The sequence below is a fragment of the Symphalangus syndactylus genome, chromosome 1 (genome assembly GCF_028878055.3).
Source record: "Symphalangus syndactylus isolate Jambi chromosome 1, NHGRI_mSymSyn1-v2.1_pri, whole genome shotgun sequence".
NCBI classification, from domain to species: Eukaryota; Metazoa; Chordata; class Mammalia; order Primates; family Hylobatidae; genus Symphalangus; species Symphalangus syndactylus.
Genome location: NC_072423.2, coordinates 132180736 through 132202710, shown reverse-complemented (window position 1 = coordinate 132202710; position 21975 = coordinate 132180736). Strand labels below are relative to the sequence as shown.

General features: G+C 37.2%; 1 protein-coding gene across 1 annotated transcript in view; it reads left to right on the top strand.

Moving 5' to 3' along the window:
• The window catches only part of RBMS3 (RNA binding motif single stranded interacting protein 3), a 1708877-nt gene that overhangs the window by 504367 nt on the left and 1182535 nt on the right, over positions 1-21975 (top strand). Inside the window, exon 6 of the mRNA XM_055284824.2 lies at positions 5271-5339. Coding sequence (XP_055140799.2) covers positions 5271-5339 — 69 coding nt within the window. The remainder of the gene's footprint in view (positions 1-5270; positions 5340-21975) is intronic.

Here is a 21975-nt window from a genome sequence, read left to right as displayed (position 1 = left end):
TTTCTTCAAATATGCTCAAGGCTTAATGTAGTAATACCAGGAAAAGCTCCAATTACTGAAAAATGTACATGTTCCCAAGGTTCCTTATCTTATGGTGATTGGCAACTAGATTTGGGAGAAGCTGGCCAAGCAAAGGACAGTTGTGGGATGGAGTACAGCGGCTGCCTGGTTGGCTGGCAGTCTCGCTGCAGCAGCTGGCATTGTTCCTCAACTCTAAGTTGCCATTGAATTTGGTCTGTGTTCCAGACTTCTGCACAACACTTCCTCTTTTTCTTTTGTTTAACATAACAGCCTGTTAAAAAGGATCTTCCTAATAGCACTCTGCGTGCTTTGTCATCAAAATGTTCTACACTGTCTTACTCCTGTATTCCCTCTATGATATAAAGCACTTGGATTTCCACAAGCTTTACCAGCCCGAGGAAGGGAAAGAGAACATTCAAAGTGTGTAAACGTTTTAGTCTCAATATGTCTTTGATTTCTAGTTCCTGCTAGCTTTTGTAGATCATTTAGTTCCTTCAAAGTTATTCCACAGTATTCCTGAGACTTCTCATGCAGTACAGTATGTGCCCATTAACCAACACTGTAGACTTTAAAATGGTAACTGTCATTTTCCTTATTTCTTATCCTAGCAACTTTAGCAAATGATATTTTCTAAGAAGCCATATTACAGAGCTCCCCATGCTAATATTTTGAAGTCTAGGCCAATGGTGCTTACACTTGCTAAGAAATTACAGAAGCTATGGGGGCTCTCCAGCTTCACCATTTTTAATGCATACTTGCCCTCAAGAATGCCATTTCCATCACCACTGTCCCTGTTAAAGCTGTCTCCTGTTGATATGTGCCAAAGGTAAATAGGGTTGTTTACTGAAGCTGTTAATTAATTAGTTTGATGTTCACTGGGAACTTACTAAATTCCAGGCACAGGCATGCCTGGTTACAGGAGAAAATAAGACCCAGCCCCAGCTGGCACTCCCACCTCTTACCTTAGGTTTGTGAATGTGTACTCTAAAGAGGGAGCTGCATTTAGAAGGCAATTCTAAGACAGTGTGATAAGAATTTTGATAAGGGGTAAGCCCAGATGTGTTGGAAACAGATGAGAAGGGCAGCAGCCATTCTTGATATTAGGGGTTTTCCCAGGGAGGTGGAGTGGGCTGGGGTATCTAAACTAAAGCCCTTGCTCAAGCATTTAATTGGGTTGTGGTTCAAGGTTCAATCTATATCAGTAGATTAAAAATCAGATTCTTTTTTCCCAAGTGACTTCTCACAATTTCCTGAAATACCTCTCTGGAGTTTGAGTGTTCAATTTATCTGCTTAGAGGAAATTGTTATCAATAATATCCCTGGGACCTTGTCCTTCAGTGAATACATGTGGCTGTAGAAGGATGTGTTGGGATTATTCTGGAATTTTTCTTTTTTTTTTTTTTTTTGAGACAGAGTTTTGCTCTTGCTGCCCAGGCTGGAGTGCAATGGCACGATCTCGGCTCACCGCAACATCCTCCTCCCAGGTTCAAGCGATTCTCCTGCCTCAGCCCCCCAAGAAGCTGGGATTACAGGCACGCACCACCACGCCCGGCTAATTTTGTATTTTTAGTAGAGATGAGGTTTCTCCATGTTAGTTAGGCTGGTCTTGAGCTCCCAACCTCAGGTGATCCGCCCACCTCGGCCTCCCAAAGTGCTGGGATTACAGGTGTGAGCCACTGCGCCCGGCCTTGGAATTTTTATTTGCTCCTAAAATTTAGTGTGAATCAGTTGAAGAGCCTCTTAAAAATGCAAATTGCTGGATCCTACTCCCAGAGATTTGTAAATTCCTGGGGTCAGATAATTTGCATTTTCAACCAGCATGGCTCATTATTCTGATCTGGGCACTGCTCTTTGATTAACCACTGGCTGCTAAGAACACTAGTAGGAGTAAAATTAGGATATAAACAATTTCTTAGCTAGTTTGTCAGTTAATTTTATTTTTGTCTAAGCTGACACCCAAACCACATATTATGGGTAGTTTTTTTTTTTTTTTCAAAAACACATCAAAGAAACCCAATCAGATATTATGATTTGTGATATGAGGTTGACTTTTTTAATAGTCACTTCCATGACAGACACCACATAATTCTGAACATTATGTCCTTAAATTTATAATTAATGTTGGTCAGTTATTTTGTTGTTGAACTCCTGCCTTTTACATTTATACTTAGCACTAGAAAGGACATGAAGTGTGTGAATGATGGTAGATGCAATTACCATTATAAAGTGGATAATACTTGAGTCAATGCTGAAATTCAGTGTGACCTTTAGGAAAATGTTACGTGTGGGCATGGAAGTATTGTGACGCTTCTTAGGAGAGACAGAAGTGCATTTCATATTGAGTTATTATTGCAATCAAATCCACAAGTGCCCATTTTTTGCCCTTCGCATTTCAAGATTACTTGATAACTTGGATCATATGCTGCAGGCCACACATCTCACTTTTCTTTAAAATATATTTTGAATGTCAGCACTTGTATCTTGACTTTGATTATCATAACTTTATTTTGATTTTTAAAAAAGCCAAAGCTTTGCTTTTCTTATAGTGAAGGTAAAATAGTTACAATTTCAAAAATCCATATTGTGGCTTTAAACAATGATGAGATATGTTCTGAAAACATAATGCCTCAACAATTAGTCTGATAGTGAATTCCAAAATCTTATGGTTTAGGCAGACTTAGAGAGTCTTTGCTAAAGCCCAGATTATTGGGCTGGAAAACCAGCTCACAGTCTCTTTCTAAAAATTCAGGGAAGCTGGAATATGTTAAACTATCCAGTTAAGGGGCTATTTTGAATTATTAACATTTTCTAGTTAACTTAGGTTTAAGAACACATTACTTTGGTGTTTTTAAAAACAATATTGAAAGGAATCTAATCTTTCCATGGAAATTCAGTGTTGCCACTGTATTAGTAATCATTTAAACACTCTAAAAGTGTAGAATCATTAAATCGTACAGATTTGGGGCTGGGTTAATTAGCCTAAGGACAATTTAATTTAACCTTATTTCACAATTAGGAAAATGAATATCAGAGAAGGTACACGATCATTTAGTGGCAGAGTCTGATACATCTGAAGTTCACTCCTATTGTGTCTCGCTAATGAAATATGGTTAAGCTTTTGGTTTAACTTTTAGCTACTACCTTGTTAGTTCTTCCTTTATCCGTATTAAAAACCAAAATACTTTCTCACACTTCGTGCTAGGGTCCAATCTGATTAGCCTCAGTGGCAAAGGGAGGGATTGGGAAGGCCTGAGAGTTAAACCCAGCCCTGCCTTCTCAGATGGGCAGATGCTAGAGGAAAGTCGAATCGAGCCGGCAGAACACAGCATTTACCCACCATGCCAACCTCTCTGTGGCAGAGTTTCAGGAAAGCTGTGAGAATCAGCAAAGGCCAGCACAGAATTACATAGGAATCCTGAAAGGCAGATGGAACGCAGTGATGGTGAATACAAAAATTGGCAGTACACTACTGGTCTATTGATCATTTTCCAAGCACACCAAGCGCTTTCACATCTTCATGCCTCTGTCATTCTGTTCTTTATGCCTAAAGCACCCACAAGTTTCTGATGAATCAAATTCCTATAATTTGACTTTTAGTTTGAATGAGAGAGGAGAGTATATCATTAAACTCTGCAAGTAACAGAAAATATGATTATGGTCATTTACACAAGGAGGATTTAGGCAAAAGTAGCAGCCTGAAGCTTTGCTTCAGCTGGTCAACAAGATTAGGGGCAGCCTGTCTGCTCTGCTCTTAGCTTTTTCCTCATGGTTACAGAATGATTGCTCTAGCTCTGTGTAGCATATCTGCATTTAGAGAGGGAGAATAATGATGGGATGGCACATGCCTTCTCCTTTCCCTTTTCACCAGGAAAACAAAGAGTTTTCTAGAACTCCCCCCAGAAGAATTATACTCATGTCTCATTGGCCAGAGCTGTGCCATGTTACCATTCCTAGAGAGAAGGAATGCTGAGAAAGTGAGTAGTCAGCTTTCTGGTCTCTATGATGGAAGCAGACACCGAAAAATGGTGTCAAGAAGGGTTTTAGATGAGCTTGCCTATATGAGCTTGTGGCATTGTACAAGCCCACAGAGGTGATAGCAATGATGTGGTCAGGTCTTTCCTAAGATGAAGGATCTCTTTATAACAAAAATAACTGAATCTCAAACAACCTCGTTTATTAACTTGCACATTTGTATACCAGTTTTGTTTCAAGTGGAAACTTACAAAAATGTGGCTTATTTTCTGCTTGTTGAATTAATCCCCCCCCCCTTTTTTTTTTTTTTTGAAAGGGAGTCTTGTTCTGTTGCCCAGGCTGGAGTGCAGTGGCACAGTCTCGGCTCACTGCAACCTCTGCCTCGCGGGTTCAAGCAATTCTCCTACCTCAGCCACCTGAGTAGCTGGGACTACAGGCATGTGTCACTATGCTCAGCTAATTTTTTGTATTTTTAGTTGAGATGGGGTTTCATTGTGTTAGCCAGGATGGTCTCAATCTCCTGACTTTGTGATCCACCTGCCTTGGCCTCCCAAAGTGAATTAATACTTTATATGTGCAAAGATCTTTACCAAGTGCTTCATGTATATTATATTTGAGCCTCACAATAATCCTGTGATATAAAAATTATTATTCCGGCGGGGCACAGTGGCTCACACTTATAATCCCAGCACTTTGGGGGCCCAAGGCGGGCGGATCATGAGTTCAGGAGATAAAGACCATACTGGCCAACATGGTGAAACCCCATCTCCACTAAAATAATACAATAACAACAACAACAAACAGGCGTGGTGGCGTGCACCTGTATTCCCAGCAACTTGGGAAGCTGAGGCAGGGGAATCGATTGAACCCTAAAGGCAGAGGTTGCAGTGGGCAGAGATCGGAGATTGTACCACTGTACTCTAGCCTGGCGATAGAGTGAGTCTCCATCGTAAAAAAAATTAAATAATAGATACATAAAATTATTACTCCAGTGTCATAGAAGAAAAAACTGACACAGAGAGAGCTTGGGTGACTTGTACCACATAAAATAACTTATACAAACTGAGAGTTGGATGCATGTATTTTGACTCTAGTATCCATATTACTATATTTGCTGAGGAGAATGTTTTAAAAGAAATAAAAGGGAAAGATTAAGTTCAGACAGAATTTAAGATGTGTTCATTGTTGGAACTGTGGACACTGAGTAAATAATTTGTTTAGAGAAACATAAAGTGTATTCCGCTTGTGTGACAGCAGGAATTTTTTTTTCTCCTTAGAGAACTTCAGCCAACAAGTCTTCAGGTGCTCCTTCCTGTAGCAGATGGTCCAGTTCACAGCCACATCAGGTAATAGGCTCTTTTTAAGAAACTTGACATGCCTGTTTTCCTTGAAGTGCACTTGAACTGTCTTTCTTTCTTTCTTTCTTTCTTTCTTTCTTTCTTTCTTTCTTTCTTTCCTTCCTTCCTTCCTTCCTTCCTTCCTTCCTTCCTTCCTTCCTTCCTTCCTTCCTTCCTTCCTTCTTTCTTTCTTTCTTCTTTTTTTCTTTCTTTTTTTCTTTCTTTTCTTTCTTTCTCTTTCTTTTTCTTTCTTTCTTTCTCTTTCTTTCTTTCCTTCCTTCCTTCCTTCCTTCCTCCCTCCTTCCCTCCCTCCTTCCTTCCTTTCTTTCTTTCCTTTCTTTCTCTCTCTCTCTTTCTTTCCTTCCTTCTTTCCATCCATCCATCCTTCCTTCCTCCTTCCCTCCCTTCTTTCTTTCTTTTTCTCTTTTTCTCTTTCTTTCTTTCTTTCTTCTTTCTTTTTCTTTCTCTTTTTCTTTCTCTCTGTCTCTCTCTCTTTCTCTCTTTCTTTTGCTGGGCAAGTATGGAAGTTTTGAGCTCTTGTCTATTCTCACCTCAAATGTGGCCTCTCTTGACAAAGGGCTGTGCTGTTCATTCATCATCTGCAACAAGTTTAAGGTCAGGGCTGTGAACGTGATGGTGACAGGAAGGTAGGAGCTTGGAAGATGCTGAGGTTCCACGTTCAAAGCCCTCCACAGTGAATAACATAGATAAAATTAATCCAGCAAATATTGAAAGTTAATTTTGCCTTGTTTTCCTTTGACAAAAAATTTTCTCTTCTTTTTATTCCGGAAAATTGTGTATGCACCCATGTGTATTTGCATGGAACTGTGTGGTACATGGTGTCTCTCTCTGTGAGTTTATGTACCAATATATTAAGAAAAGGCACTAATTTTATGAAGAATTACTTTTTTGCCTAGTTACTCAGGCTCATTAACAACCTCTACTCAGGTCAATTAATACTGAATGTTATTTGCCTAAAGGGTGAGTTAAGCCAGCAGAGTGATGTTATATCTCTCTGTGTAAAGAAAACCAGATCTTTTCTGTTAGTGAGCATTTTTATAGGCGACACACTGTGACCATGTGGGCTTCTGAGTGGTCTTCTGCTTTTTGAAGCCACATGATGAGAGAACACTAACTTTGGACTCTAAAAGCTGAGTAGGATGTACATTCAAATCACCTACTAGTTATGAGACCAAGAAGAAAACAACTCTCATTTGTCTTTTGGTTAGAATTATCTCTAACCAAGTGACTTTTCAAGTCACTTCAGCTTCTGCAGTAATTGTAAGAAGGCACATTATAAATAATTTATATTTACTCCCCACTCATTAACTTTTGTCAAAATTTAGCATTGGTGCTAACTTACTCCAATGGCAGCATGATATAAGAACTCTTTCTGTATGCTCTTTTTAAACTTTTTTCTTTTTGCAATTATAAATTGCCATTTGTCAATAAAACAATGGTAAAGAAAATTAATGAGAAGAATAAATTCTACCACTATGCAATATTTTATCTTAGTACCTATTTTGACACTGAATTGGTTGGTAAAAAGAAGAAGTTGACGTGATGGCTCTGCCTCCATTGGCATCAACTTTGTGTGGATGCTGTAGGTTCTGGTAATTTAAAAGGATGTATTGCTTGATGACTGTGAACTGAAAAAGTGGGTGGCACAAACGAGGGGCAGCGGCCCCAGTAAACAGAAATTGCTTTGACTATCCAGGTTTCATTTACTTCTTACAGAGCAGACATAACCTGAAAATGCACAGCTGGTTATGAATTAGTAGTATTTCTGATTTCTATTCTCAGACTTTCTAGGGACTGAATTGAGCAAGTCACTACTCATCTCTGAACCCACTCTGAAAAAGTCCTGGGAGATACTTTAATTTAATCTTTATGATCTAAGAAAAGTGAGACCTAGAGATTATACTGTTCAAGATTATATGAATTCAGTTGTTCTAGAATTCTATGTTCTTTTCTTAGAACTTATTTAAGTTTACAAGTCAATAATATCCTTTTAGGAACTTCCCAGTGAGATAAACTAATGTTATCTTTTTGTGAATCTGTGCTGGTCCTGGATGCAATGAAATGAGAAAGGTGAAGACAGGGTAGTCCTTAATAAAATTACCTTTATTTTTATAAAAGTATAAATATATGGGATAGTATTTGTGTCATTTTAAATATCCTAGGCAAATTAAAGTGTTGACCATTTTATGTACATTTTCCAATGTTTTCTCTTTGAATACTTACAGGTCTGTGAAATTCAAGAGTGGAATAGGTACTAAAAGTGGGTTTCCTTTTTACCCTCTCCCATATTGGAAGACCTGTGGTTCTATTGGGGGACTTTCAACCTTAGTTGTGCCTTTTTCATTGTGGGACATAATTGGGTGGGATATTCAAATGCTACTCTGTCTGAAACTAATACTGGTGTCCTCTTTTTGGTATTGAGGGTTCCCTTTTATTCTAAACAAAAGAAGTGGTATGGTTCTTTATATTCCTTTAGTTTCCTTGGCCATTGCCTATTGTGCTGGACCTTTGCTCTTTTGCTTGCAGATCCATTCAATGACCATCCCTTGACATCTACCTTCCCAAGCTCCCCTGCTAACTGACTGCCAAATAGGTTTTCCCAATGGGAGACCTTAGTGGGACTTAGGAAAGAGATACAAAGGACAAAACCAGGATATTTATTTCCCTCTCTGTCTGCTTTTGGGTAGTATCTCTCTACGGTCTGGGTAGACCAGCTCCTGTGAGACAACCCTGTTTTCTAGCCCTTAGAGGCAATCCCCTTTGTCCCCTCAGCCCTAAGGGAGGCAGCAGCTTCCTTCACCTGTTGACTTTTTAGCTCTCACAACACACTTGTAACTAGTTCCCTGTATTAAATTCCTTCTCTTGGACTGCCTGGTATGGTCTGTTTTTCTGACAGCTTTTCAGCTGTTTTCTGAATGATACACCTACTGTTGTATATGCACTTCATTCTTTTGTTCTTGTAACAGTGGCGTTTATTTTAGAAATGTGTGAATATTTACGGGATCACAGCCTTGCAGCTGCTGAAAACTCTGAGATTTATTCTTCTGAGCTGGCCTGGTGGGTAGTAATCCTTTTACCCCCTATTCCACACAGAATAATTATTCTTCTTTGTTACTCATACTCTAATCCGTTCCTTTTAAATTTGTGTTTATTAGAAGAATCTTTATCTTTTGTGTTTGCAATAAATAAGCTTATTGGCTTCAGTCTTTGAAAATTACCTACACAAATTCTTAGCCTAAGGTTGAAAACATAACTGCCAACTCAATCCCAGATTCCAGCTGCTATGTTCTCCTTTGACTTTTGGCATCTGCAGAATGTTTTTTTTTTTTTAATTGAGTCATGGATTTTTTAAAAAACATTTACAAGATTTTATTACAGAAATTTTAGGTGTACAATAAAGAAAGTAAAACTGAGTAATGAGTTCTCATGTATCCATCATCCATTTTGAGCAAACATTAATATATTGCTGTCCTTGTTTTTTTGTTTTTTTCTCTTATTAATATAGTTGTAATATATTAGGGGTACATGTGATATTTTGATACATGTGTACAATGTATAATAATCAAATCAGGATAATTAGGATATCCATCACCTCAAATATTTAGTTTTTCTTTGTGTTGAGAGCATTACAATTCTTTCTTCTAGCTATTTTGAAATACACAATAAGTTATAATTTCCCTACTGTACTATCAAATGCTAGAACTTATTCCTTATATCCAACTTCATTTTTATACCCATTAACCAACTTCTCTTCAGCATTCACCTCCTTTTTTTCCTTCCCAGCTTCTGGTAATCACCATCCTACTCTCTACCTTCATGAGATCCACATTTTTAGCTCCCACATATGAGTAAGAACATAAGAACATGTGATATTGGTTGTTTCATGCCTGGCTTATTTCACTTAACATAATGACAACCAATTTTATCCATATTGCTGAGTCATGGATTTATATTCACCAGAGTTCAAGTGGATCTTGTCCTATTTGTTTGTAGAATACTGGTTGTAAACCTCAGATAGGTACAACATAGATATAGTAATGAGTAAATCAGTACACAGGCAGATACCTGCCTGTTTATAGCAGTGTGCTGGTATGAGAATTAATAAAATCACCATACCTTCATATTCATTATCATCATAGCTAACATTTATTGAACATTTACTATGTGATGTCTGCTAATTTCTTTGCATGCACTCTCTCATTTAATCTTCCCAATATCTCTATAATAAATATGCAGTATTTTACAGATGAGAGAACTGACTTAATTAATTTGTCCAATGACACAGAGTTAGTTCTGTCAGATTACGGTGCCCTAGTCTACTAAATGGTAGGCAATATTACCTCTCTAAAGATTTTAGAGTAATTTAAGGCCATTGAAAACCATTTTAACCAATAGTTATGTTTCGAGCTAATCAGAACACAACATTGTCGTATTTCAAATACTATTTCTACTTTGAAATTATTTTTGCATGATTTTCTTTGTTGAAAAAAGCTTATATTTACTTGCACACTATTTACAAATAGATAACTTTCAAAACATAGACTTTACCATACTTATTAATACATTTTGTTTTAAAATGTACCTTTTGGTGCTTTGTTTGAAATGATTTGAAAACACATTTGTAAGAAAGTGTTATTTTTTCGCTTGTTTTGCATTTTGTCAGGAATGCATCTTAAAGTTTTATATGCTTACAAATATCTGCGCCAAATAATCATTAAGCACCACACTTTGAATAAAGAAAACCGACAAGTGAGTGTGGTGACTGGCTGAAAAATAAACTGACGAATTGAAATTATGATAAGTTTTTTATACATATTGTATACTTCTCTGTAGAAATGTCTCTGATGTCCTATCATCCCTCTTATATTCAGAAAATTTCTTATGAATATTAAATACTTTAGCTTACTATACTTTAGAATTTAAAAGTTTTTTTCTTTAGATAATTGGCATCAATCCAAGCACTGTGTTCTTAAAACCCTCAGTGTAAATTTTGGTAAATAATGATCAATCTATTGATTGACAACTCTTTAGCTCTTTAGAAAACTTTTGTTTAGAATAGTCTTTGATAGGTGAGAACCTTAAAATTTATCTCATTAAAATGGAAAACCAGTGATTTTTTTTTAAAAGACCGTAATGTGTTAAAGAGTAGCAATTGACTCAAGAAAACTCAACTAGATATTCCAGTGTCATTATTTTCTAGTAGTAGATAGAATTGACAGAATTCAAGGCTGATAGCAGAAGTTTTAGGCATCTAAAAGGATTAGTGTTAAACTAGGGAAAAAGAGAGGATTCTACTGTTTTTACTGTGTTTGTATAGTAAGAGAAAGGGGAATGTGGCCTGCTGATAAAAGGCTACTGTGAATATTTTTCCTGGATTTTCTTATATATTATTTTTATACCTATGTATCTTATACTCACCATGGAGTAGAAGCTTATGAAGTTATTTGATGAATGAATGAATGAGTGGATTATATGAAATAACAGCAGGAATAGCATACAAAAAGGGGAACCTCAAATCCATATTTATTTTTCTTTCCTCAAATCATTAGTCTACATTTTCTTCATAACCAAGGCTTACATGAAAGCTGATAAATATGAATTGATCGAGGTAAAATCACTATCATCACTTCAAGCATTGCTGTAGGAAAAGTAGAGGCTGCCAGAAAACAGAGTAGTTTATACTCTCAATCATTGGTCAATCATGATGTTTTGCATTTATAATATCCATGTTATGCATTTGGGATTCATGTGGTGGCCATGAGATTTCAATGATGAAACATTAATATTGCGATTATGTGTATGATTGCTTGTTGCTGTGGTATCCATAGAGATTAATGTGAACTTCCAGTTTGTTCTGGTTCAGGATTCTGAGCAAAATTGACCACTTTCATCTGTGTGTGAGTTTGTTGATCTGTATGTTTGCAATTTAAGTAGACAGAAAAAAATTTGTGTCTGTATCTGTACCTAAATCTTTATAATACCCACTAGTCAAAGACCATCAGGAACATACATATGTTTAACCAAGTTTAGGATTATTACTTCCTGCTATGGTCTGAATGTGCTCCTCCTAACCTGTAAACTTATCCCTAATGTGATAGTATTATGAGATGGGGCCATTGGGAGGTAAGTCATGAGGGCTCTGCCCTTTATAAGGGTAAGATTAGCACTCTTATAAAAGGGCTTGAGGGCATGGTTTGTCCCCTTCCATTCCTTCCATCATGTGAGGACATGGCGTTCATCCCCTCTGGAGTACACGGCAACAAGGCACCATCTTGAAAGCAGACATTGTCTGCTTTCAGACAATGTCTGCTAGACCCTAAGCAGACATTGAACCTACTGGGCCTTAGCAATCATGGTCTTCCAGCTTCCAAAACTATGAGAAAATAAATTTCTGCTCTTTATAAATTACTAACTCAGGTATTTTGTTGTAACAGCACACATGAATTTAGACAGAAACTGGTAGCAAGAAGTGGGGTATCTCTGTAACAAATACCCGAAAGGACACTTGCTTTATTGCCTGCTGTTGCTGGAGTAAAGGAGACAGCACACCACGGAAATCATGGGCATCTGAATAGGAGGGTGCTGTTGGGAGGGGCTTCTTATGGGATTTGGGTCTGGGTTAGGTGATTTTGGTGAGATTGGAGGAAGCAGTTTTTTTTCTGGATCGAGTGCTGTTAGGAAGTGGGGATAATTCTATGATTGTTATTTTTTCTTTTTTAAAAAATTTCAATAGTTTTTGGGGTATAAGTGGTTCTTGGTTATGTGGATGACTTGTAATAGGGGTGAGGTCTGAGATTTTTGCACACCCATCACGTGAGTAGTGTACCTTGTACCTAATACGTAGTTTTTTATCCCTCATTACCTCCCGCCCTCTCTCCAAATCTCCAGTTGTCCGTTATACCACTCCATATGCCTTTGCATACCCATACCTTAGCTAAAACTTATATGATTATCTTGATAGTTTTATCCAGAAGGGAAGAGAAATGGAGCAAGGCTAAATATGTAAGTGGTGAAGAAGCAACAGTCACTAGTGTTACCTGTGTGAAGATAATGTTTGATCAGTTTTGTAATTTGGACAGTGATCTTTTTTTTCTATCTACTTAGCCATAATGAGAGAGTAGTCTCATTTTTGTTTTGTTCAGTTACAAGTATGAAGTAACCTCATGAAATCTGATGTTGATGTTCAGTGAAATATTTTTGTTAAGGGGCTAGCTCCAAGCCCTCTACTTTAGACAGCTATTTTATATACATACACTCGATTTATATAGTTGTATATAAAAAGAGGAAGGTCCACAGTGCCCTTCCTGATACTTGCATTTATGTATTTGAGAATCTGACCAGAATAACAAAATGACATTTTTTTAAAATTTTTAATTTTTCTGGATACCTAGTAGGTGCATATATTTATGGGATACATGAGATATTTTGATACAGGCATACAATGCATAATAATCACATCAGGGTAAATGAGGTATCCATTACTTCTGGCATTTATCCTTTGTGTTATAAACAATCCAATCATACTCTTTCATTATTTTTAAATGTATAATAAATTATTAACTGTAGTCACCCTGTTGTGCTCTCTAATACTAAATCTTATTTATTCTAACTACATTTTTTGTATCCATTAACCACTCCCAATTCCCCTCACCCACACTAGCCTTCCCAGCTTCAGGTAACCATCATTCTCTATATCCATGAGCTCAATTGTTTTCATTTTTTGTAGCTCCCACAAATGAGAATATATGAAGTTTTTCTTTCTATGCCTGGCTTGTTTCACTTAACATAATGACCTCCAGTTGCATACATGTGGTTGCAAATGACTGGATCTCATTCCTATTTATGGCTGAATAGACCTCCATTGTTTAATGTGCCATATTTTCTTTATCCATTCATGTGTTGATGTACACTTAGGTTGTTTCCGGGTCTTGGCTATTGTGTATAGTGCTGCAATAAATGTAGGAATGCAGATATCTCTTTGATAAACTAATTTCCTTTCTTTGGAGTATATACCTAGCAGTGAAATTCCTGGATCACATGGTATTTCTATTTTTAGTTTTATAAGGAGCCTCCAAACCATTCTCCATAGTGGTTGTACTAATTTACATTCCCACCAACAGTATATGAGGGTTCCCTTTTCTCCGCACCCTCACCAGCATTTGTTATTGTCTGTTTTTTGGATAAAAGCCATTTTATCTTGGGTAAGATGATCTTATTATAGTTTTGATTTGCATGTCTGTGATGATTAATGACACCAAGCACCTTTTCATATGCCCATTTGCAATTTGTGTGTCTTTTTTTGGGAAATATCTATTCAGGTATTTTGGCAATTTTTACTTGGATTATTATATTTTTTCCTATAGAGATGTTTGAGCTGCTTATATATTCTGGTTATTAATCCCTTGTCAGATGGATAGTTTGCACATATTTTTCCCTATTCTATGGGTTGTTGCTTTACTTTGTTGTTACTTTTGCTATGCAAAAGCTTTTTTAACTTGATGTGGTCCCATTTGTCATTTTTTTTTTGGTTGTCTACACTTGTGAGGTGTTACTCAAGACGCTTTTGCACAGTCCAATGTCCCGGAGAGTTTCTCTGATGTTTTCTTTTAGTAGTTTCATAGTTTGAGATTTTATATATGTCTTAAATCCATATTGATCTGGTTTTCATATATGATAAGAGATAGAGGTCATTTACTGGATTTACTTATTAGTTCTAATAGTTTTTTTGGTGGTTTTTAGGTTATTTCACATGTAAGATCCAATCATATGCAAACAAGTATAATATGACTTTGTCTTTTCCAGTTGTGGAATGGCCTTTATTTCTCTCTTTTGTCTGATTGCTTTAGCTAGAACTTCCAGTACTATGTTGAATAACAGTGGTGAAAGTGGGCATCCTTGTCTTATTCTGGAAAGGCTTTGATTTTTTGTCTTAGAGGAAAGGTTTTCAGTTTTTCCCCATTCAGTATGATACAAGATTTGTGGGGCTTTCATATATGGCTTTCATTGCATTGTGGTATAGTCCTTCTACACCCAGTGTTTTGAGGGCTTTTTTTGTTTTTTACCGTGAAGTGTTGTTGAATTTTATCAAATGCTTTTTCAACATCAATTGAAATGATCATATAATTTTCATCACTTATTCTGTTGATATGATGTATCACATTGATTGATTTGTGTATAATGAATTATCCTTGCATCCCAGGAATAAATCCCACTTGGTCATGATGAATGTTCTTTTTAATGTATTGTTGAATTTGGTTTGCTAGCATTTTGTTGAGGATTTTTGCATCAATATTCATCAGGAATATTGGTTTGTAATTTTCTGTTTTTGATGTGTCTTTGGTTTCGGTGTTATGGTAATTCTAGCCTTGCAGAATGAGTTTGAAAGTATTCCATCCTCCTCTACTTTTTGGAAGGTTTGAATAGAATTGGCGTCAGCTCTTCTTTAAATGTTTGGTAAAATTCAGCAGTGAAGCCATTGGGTCCTGGGCTTTTCTTTGCTGGGAGACTTCTTATTACAGCCTTGAACTCATTATTATTATTGGTCTCATCAGGTTTTAGATTCCTTTGTGGTTCAATCTTGGTAGGTTGTATGTGTCTAGAAACTTAACAGTTTCTCCTAGGTTTTCCAATGTATTGGCATATAGTGGCTCATAGCAGCCTCTAACGATCCTTTGAATTTCTGTAGTGGTACAGAAATTTCTGTAGTGAGATTGTAATGTTTGTCTGTCTGCCTCTCTCTCTCTCTCTCTCTCTCTCTCTCTCTCGATGGGGTCTTGCTCTGTTGCCCAGTCTGGAGTGCAATGACGCAATCTTGGCTCACTGCAACCTCCGCCTCCTGGGTTCAAGCGATTCTCCTGCCTCAGCCTCCCAAGTAGCTGATATTACAGGTGTGTCTGCCAGCACGCCTGGCTAATTTTTGTATTTTTTGTAGAGACGGAGTTTCACCATGTTGGTCAGGCTGGTCTCGAACTCCTGACCTCAAGCCATCCACCCGCCTCACCCTCCCAAAGAGCTGGGATTACAGGCCTGAGCCACTGCACTTGGCAGTAATGCCTCTTTTAAATCTCTGATTTGGTTTATTTGGGTCTTCTTTCTTTGTTTCTTAGTCTGGCTAAAGCTTTGTTGTTTTTGTTTATCCTTTTTAAAAACTTATATTTTGTTGATATTTTGTATTTTTCATTTCAAATTCATTTATTTCTACTCTGATGTTTATTATTTTTTTCTTCTACTAAAATGGGGTTTGGTTTGCTCTTGCTTTTCTAATTCTTTAAGATGCATCATTAGGTTGTTTATTTGAATTTTTTCCTACTTTTTGATGTAGGCATTTCTTGCTATAAGCTTTCCTCTTACTACTACTTTGCTGTATTCTATAGGTTTTGGTATGTTGTCTTTCCATTATCATTTGTTTTAAGACATTTTTTTCAATTTGTTTCTTAATTTCTTCATTGACCCACTCGTCATTCAGGAGATATTGTTTAATTTCCATGTGTTTTTATAATTTCCAAAATTCATCCTGTTATTGATTACTATTTTATTCCACTGTGGTCAGAGAAGACATTTGACATACTTTCAATTTTCTTGATGTTTTAAGACATCTTTGTGGCCTAACATATGTTCTATCCTTGAGGATGATCCATGTGCTGAGAAAAAGCATGTGTGTTCTGCAGCCATTGGATGAAATGTTCTGTAAATACCTATTATTAAGTATATTTGACATTGAGCAAAGGACAGTCTAGATTACCTGTTTAATGCTGAAAGTGGGGTGTTGAAGTCTCCAGCTATTATTGTATTGAGGTCTATCTCTCTTTAGCTGTAATAATATTGGCTTTATATATTGGGGTGCTCCAGTGTTAGGTACATACATACTTATAATTGTTATATCCTCTTGCTGAATTGCCTTTATCATGGTATCATGACCTTTTTTGTCTCTTTGTATAGTTTTTGTCTTGAAATCTATTTTTTTGGGTATGCATGTAGCTACTCCTGATCTTTTTTGGTTTTCATTGGCATGGACTATCTTTTTTCTATCCCTTTATTTTGTGTCTGTGTGTGTCTTTACAGTTGAAGTATGTCTCCCGTAGGCAATGGATCATTGGGTCTTGTATTTTTATCCATCTAGCCAGTCTATGTCTTTTGGTTGGAGAGTTGAGTCCATTTACATTCAATGTTATTATTGACAAGTAAGGACTTACTTCTGTCATTTTGTTATTTGTTTTCTGGTTGTTTTATGGTCTTGTCTTCTTTCCTTCCTTTCTTCCTTTCAGTCAAGGTGATTTATTCAGGTGGTATGTTTTAATTATGTGCATTTTATTTTTTGTGTATTTGTTGTGTGTTTTTTGATTTGAGGTTACCGTGAGGCTTTCAAGTATTTTATAACCTGTTATTTTAAACTGATGACAACTTAACACTGCCTGCATAAACCAATAAACAAAGAAAAAATTAATAACTCTATAACTTTATCCCCTTTTTAAATTTTTGTTATTTTTGTTTATACCTTATTTTACTGTCTTGAATAATTGTTATAGGTACTTATTTTGATATATTTATCTTTTAGTTTTTCTACTCAATATATGAATAGTTTACATACCACAATCACATTGTTATTATATTCTGTACTTATTCTTACCAGTGAGTTTTGCACTGATAATTTTTTATTGCTCGTTAATATCATTTTCTTTGAGATTGAAGGACTCTCTCTAGCATTTTTTGTAGGATTGGTCTGGTGTTGATGAAATCCCTCAGCTTTTGTCTGTCTGGGAAACTCTATTTCTTCTTCGTGTTGGAAGGATATTTTCACTGGATATACTATCCTAGAATAAAAGTTTTTCTTCTTTAACACTTTAAATATGTCATGTCACTTTCTCCTGGTCTGCAAGGTTTCAACTGAGAAGTCTGCTGTCAGACATATTGGAGGTTCTTTATATGTGATTTGTTTATTTTCTCTTGCTGGTTTTTGGATCCTTTCTTTATCCTTGACCTTTGTGAGTTTATTAAATATCCTGAGGTAGTTTTTGGGTTAAATCTACTTAGTGTTCTATAACCTCCTAGTACTTGAATATTGATAACTTTCTTTGCATTTGGGAAGTTCTCTGTTATTATCCCTTTGAATAAACTTTCTGTCATGATCTTTCTCTCTAGCTTCTCCTTAAGGCCAATAACTCTTAGGTTTGCCCTTTTGAGGCTGTGTTCTAGATTTTGTAGGCATGCTTCCTTGTGTTTTATTCTTCTGCTTTTTTCTCTCTATGGATTTTCAAATACCCTGTTCTCAAGTTCACTAATTTTTCTTCTGCTTGATCAATTCTGTTGTTGCGAGACTCTGATGCATTCTGCAGTATGTCAGTTGCATTTTGTAGCTCCAGAATTTCTGCTTGATTCTTGTCGATTATTTTAATCTCTTTGTTAAATTTATCTGATCAGGTTCTAAATTCCTTTCTGTGTTATCTTGGATTTTATTGAGTGCCCTCAAAACAACTATTTTGGATTCTCTGTCTGAAAGGTCACATATCTCTGTCTCTTTGGGATTGGTCCCTGGTGCCTTATTTTGTTCATTTGGTGAGGTCATGTTTTTCTGGATGGTCTTGATGCTTGTGGATATTCATGGGCACCTGGGTATTGAAGAGTAAAGTATTTATTGCAGTTTTCACAGTCTGGGCTTGTTTGTACCCATCCATTTTGGGAAGGCTTTCCAGATATCCCAAGGAACTTGGGTGTTATTATGTAAGTCTTGGTTATTATCTAAGTCTTGGATGTTATTATCCAAGCCATGTCTGCTTTAGAGGGAAGCTAAAGCTCAGTAATGCTGTGGCTCTTGCAGACTCATAGAGGTAATACCCTGTGGTCTTGGGTAAGATCCAGAAGACTTCCCTGGATCACCAGGAAGAGACCCGTGGTCTCTTTCCTTTTCCCCAAGTAAATGAAGTCTCTCTCTCTCTCTCTCTGTGCTGAGATGCCTGGAGCTTGGGGATGGGTGACACAAGCAACTCTGTGGCCACCATCACTGGGACGCTGCTGGGTCAGAACCAAAGCCAGCATAGTACTGGGTCTTACCCAAGGATTGCAGTGACCACTACCTGGCTATCACCTATGTTCACTCAAGGCTCAAGGGCTGTACAACCTGCAGGTGGCAAATCCAACCGGGCTTGTATCCTTTCCTTCAGAGTGTTGTGTTCCCTCTGGCTTCGGGTGGATCTGTGGATGCCATCTAGAAGCCAGGACCTGGAGTTGGGAACTGTAGGAATCTACCTGGTGCTCTATTCTACTGAGGCTGAGCTGGCACCCAAACTACAAGACAATGTCCTTCCCACTATTTCTTCTCCTTTTCTCAAGCAGAGAAGTCTCTCCCCATGACCAGCACTGCCCTAGACATATGTTGAGTGTATCTAGTTTACATCCTGGCTTCATAAATATAGAGATAAGCAGAGACATGAAATACCAATTCTTACGCATTTGCAAACCATCACATTCTATCTATAGTTTGGTTTAGAGGATTAGGAGGAAAGAAACTGTGGCAAAACAAATTTGCTGTAATATGAAACATTAAACATTTCGACTTGCATTTGAAAATCAGTTATTTTGAGTGTAGGAAATTAGGGTCTGAGTTAATGAAATGTCTGATTAATGATACTTGTATCCAACAATGGCACCTTAATGAAATATGCCTCCTAGTACTCACATCTTTGTATATTTTCCTCTCTTTGGAGCTCATGTGGCCCTGTGATTCACTTTTGACAAGTAGAGTACAGTGGAGGTGACACTAAGACTTCCTAGCCTAGGTGCTAAGCAGCCTTGCAGTATGGGTCTTGTGCTCTTGAAATGTTCCCTCTAGTAGAAACTGTGTAGCATGTGGAAGCCCAACTATCCCGATAATGCCATGTTGTGTGGAAGCGCAAGCTAGTCTTGTGGAGAGGCCATGTGGAAAGAGAGATACCTAGCCGGGCTCCATCCTTGTCATCCATCCCAGCAGAGGTGTTAGATATTTGAGAGATGATGTCTTCAGATGATTCCAACCCCAGCTGCCATCTGACTGCAACCCACAAAAAAACCCCAAAGCTACCCACTTTAGCCTAGTAGGTAGTTTGTTATGTAGGAATAGAAAACTGAAACAATGGATCATTCTCAAATAAACATTACTATTGTCTGTAGTCACAGCTAGGAAAGTGTTGTCAGTTACAAGTCAGCTATGCTGGTTTGAATGCAGTTAATATTCATTTGCACTAATTATGTCCCTTATATAAAAATGAATACTTTTTAGTGCTTGAAAAAGTTAGACAGAAAATTCACCCTGTAATCTTCTTTTCATTATTCATTTGCTGACAAATATTTTCAGACACATCAGTGCCATTTAAAGTTTTATTCAGTGTTCACTCAGATTTTAGGATACGTGAGCTGCACTTTTCTTGCAGTGTTTTCCAAAGAAATGGGTGGGCTATAGTGGAAACAGTAATACTCATTAAACATGCCATTGGTCCTGTGGATTACTCTCTCCTTTCATTCAGATGAGACTACATGACACATTTTGGTCAATGAAATGATAGTGACATATCACTTTTGGTCTGAGGCAATCAAAAGCCTATGTGTAATTCTCTAGCCTATTGCCTAACAAATAGATAAAGCAAACCATATATCCCAGATGGTACAATTATAAGATGGTGGGGTCTCTATTAGCCCAGTTTCCTGGGTGGGTGAGGAGAGCAGAGAACCTTGTTAATCTGACAGGCAAGCAGCATAAGCCAAAGACAAACCTTTTTTTTTCTTAAGCCACTGAGATTTGGGGTTAAATTGTATCTGTAGCATAGTCTAACCTCTGTGGCTTTAGTGTCTCCATAACACCTACTCCAAGGCACTCAAAATAAACCTGAAATCTAAATAAAAATAGTGTGATATTTATGGAAACAGAACTTTAAAACAGAATTTCTGATTTGTTCTCTAAGTAGATTTATATTCCTATGTTCTTCAGTAAAGTTCTAACAATAGCATTGTTTATTTATGGGTAATTTGAGAATACTTGATACTTAAGTCATTCTCAAATTGTTTTTCATTTTTGACAATAATTTCATAGCAAATTGTTAATAAAATTATTAGGGAATTTAAAAATATCAAATCAATGTAATATTAGTGAAATCATCTAAGTATTTTTTTTAGAGAGAACAGTATAATGAACCCTATGTACCTATCAACCTAACTGCAAGAGTTTACGAAAACATGGGCGGTTTTTCAGTTTTGTCTACCTAAAATTTTATTCTGTGTTGATCATCTTTTACGAAGATAAGACAGTAACTACTATCTTCTCTACACCTCCAAAAATAGGTCAGAATTTTCTATGAACACATGTGCTTCATAGTTATGATGGTAGCTTCTTCTGTATTTATTTCCAACTTTTCCCTGTGGAAATAAGTTTGGAATCTTTTCTAGAATGGCTTATTTACAGGGTAGCTGTTTCTCATGGTTTGACCAGAAAAGTCCAAGTTTATAACTGTTGTCTTGTGGTAGCTCTTAAGAGGCCCCCTTTTATTCTCAAAAGTATCCTAATTTGGATGACAAATTATATAGCCACCATTGTTATTAAACAGGTGTGCCCATTCCCCTTTTGCTTTCTTCTGTCTCTTAGAGCTGAATTCTTGCCTTGCAAGGCCCAGGCAAGACTAGACCAGTCGTAATATGCAAATCCTTATCCCAACATCAGTCTGTGGGTGTTTGAAATACCTTCAGTGCCTGAATCCATAATGGCCTACCCAGAAGCAGCTATATAATTTGGAGGCCCTGTGAAAAATGTTAAAAAAAATGATTGAGAATTTCAAGATGCTGACAGCAAAGCACTGAACTAAGTGTGGGGTCCTTCTATACAGAGGCCCCTGTGTGACAGCAGAGGTGGCACACCCATGAAGCTAGCCTTGGGCTTACCACTCCTTCTCACCACTTTCCACACTCCACCTAGTTCCCTATGTGGTTCATTTCCAGGATTGCATTTCTGCACTAAACCATCTGCTGTGGTCTTCCTGGTCACCTTATTCCTTAAACCCTCTGTGGGTCTGAACGCTTGCCTATCTCACCATGGTCATCATCTAATGAGTACTTATTATGGCTAATGAGTGGCAGATAGAATTCCAACACAGGTTTGCTTAGTTTCAAAGCAAATTCTCATAACCTTTCTGCTGTTCTGACTCTTAACGCTCGTAGCCTAGTGAACTCTTGGCAGAATTCTCTTCCTTGTTTAGGATTTCAAGAAACGGGATTTAGTCATCCTACAGCAGATGTCCAGGGGACAACATGCAGTTTTGCTGTTCTCCATGTTCTCAACAATTACCGGAATTTATCTTTGACATATGCACTGGTTCCATTGTGCCTTCTCTCTGACCATGTTTTTTCTCCCTAATTAAGGACTGTGCTTTGGGACTGTGGAAAATGAAACAAGCTAGGAGTTAGCTTTCAAGAGTTTTATTTCCCTAGGAATACACTCATAATTATAAATGCCCTGTTAGAGAATTAAGGTGAGTGTCTTACATACAGCGACTTCCCCTGCTCACATCAGGCAGAAGGAATGTTAGAAAAGAAAGGCAATGATCACCAGGCAGTTGTTCTTAGCAATTTGTGGGTCAATGGAGATGGACATGGTGCCCTTCTTCTC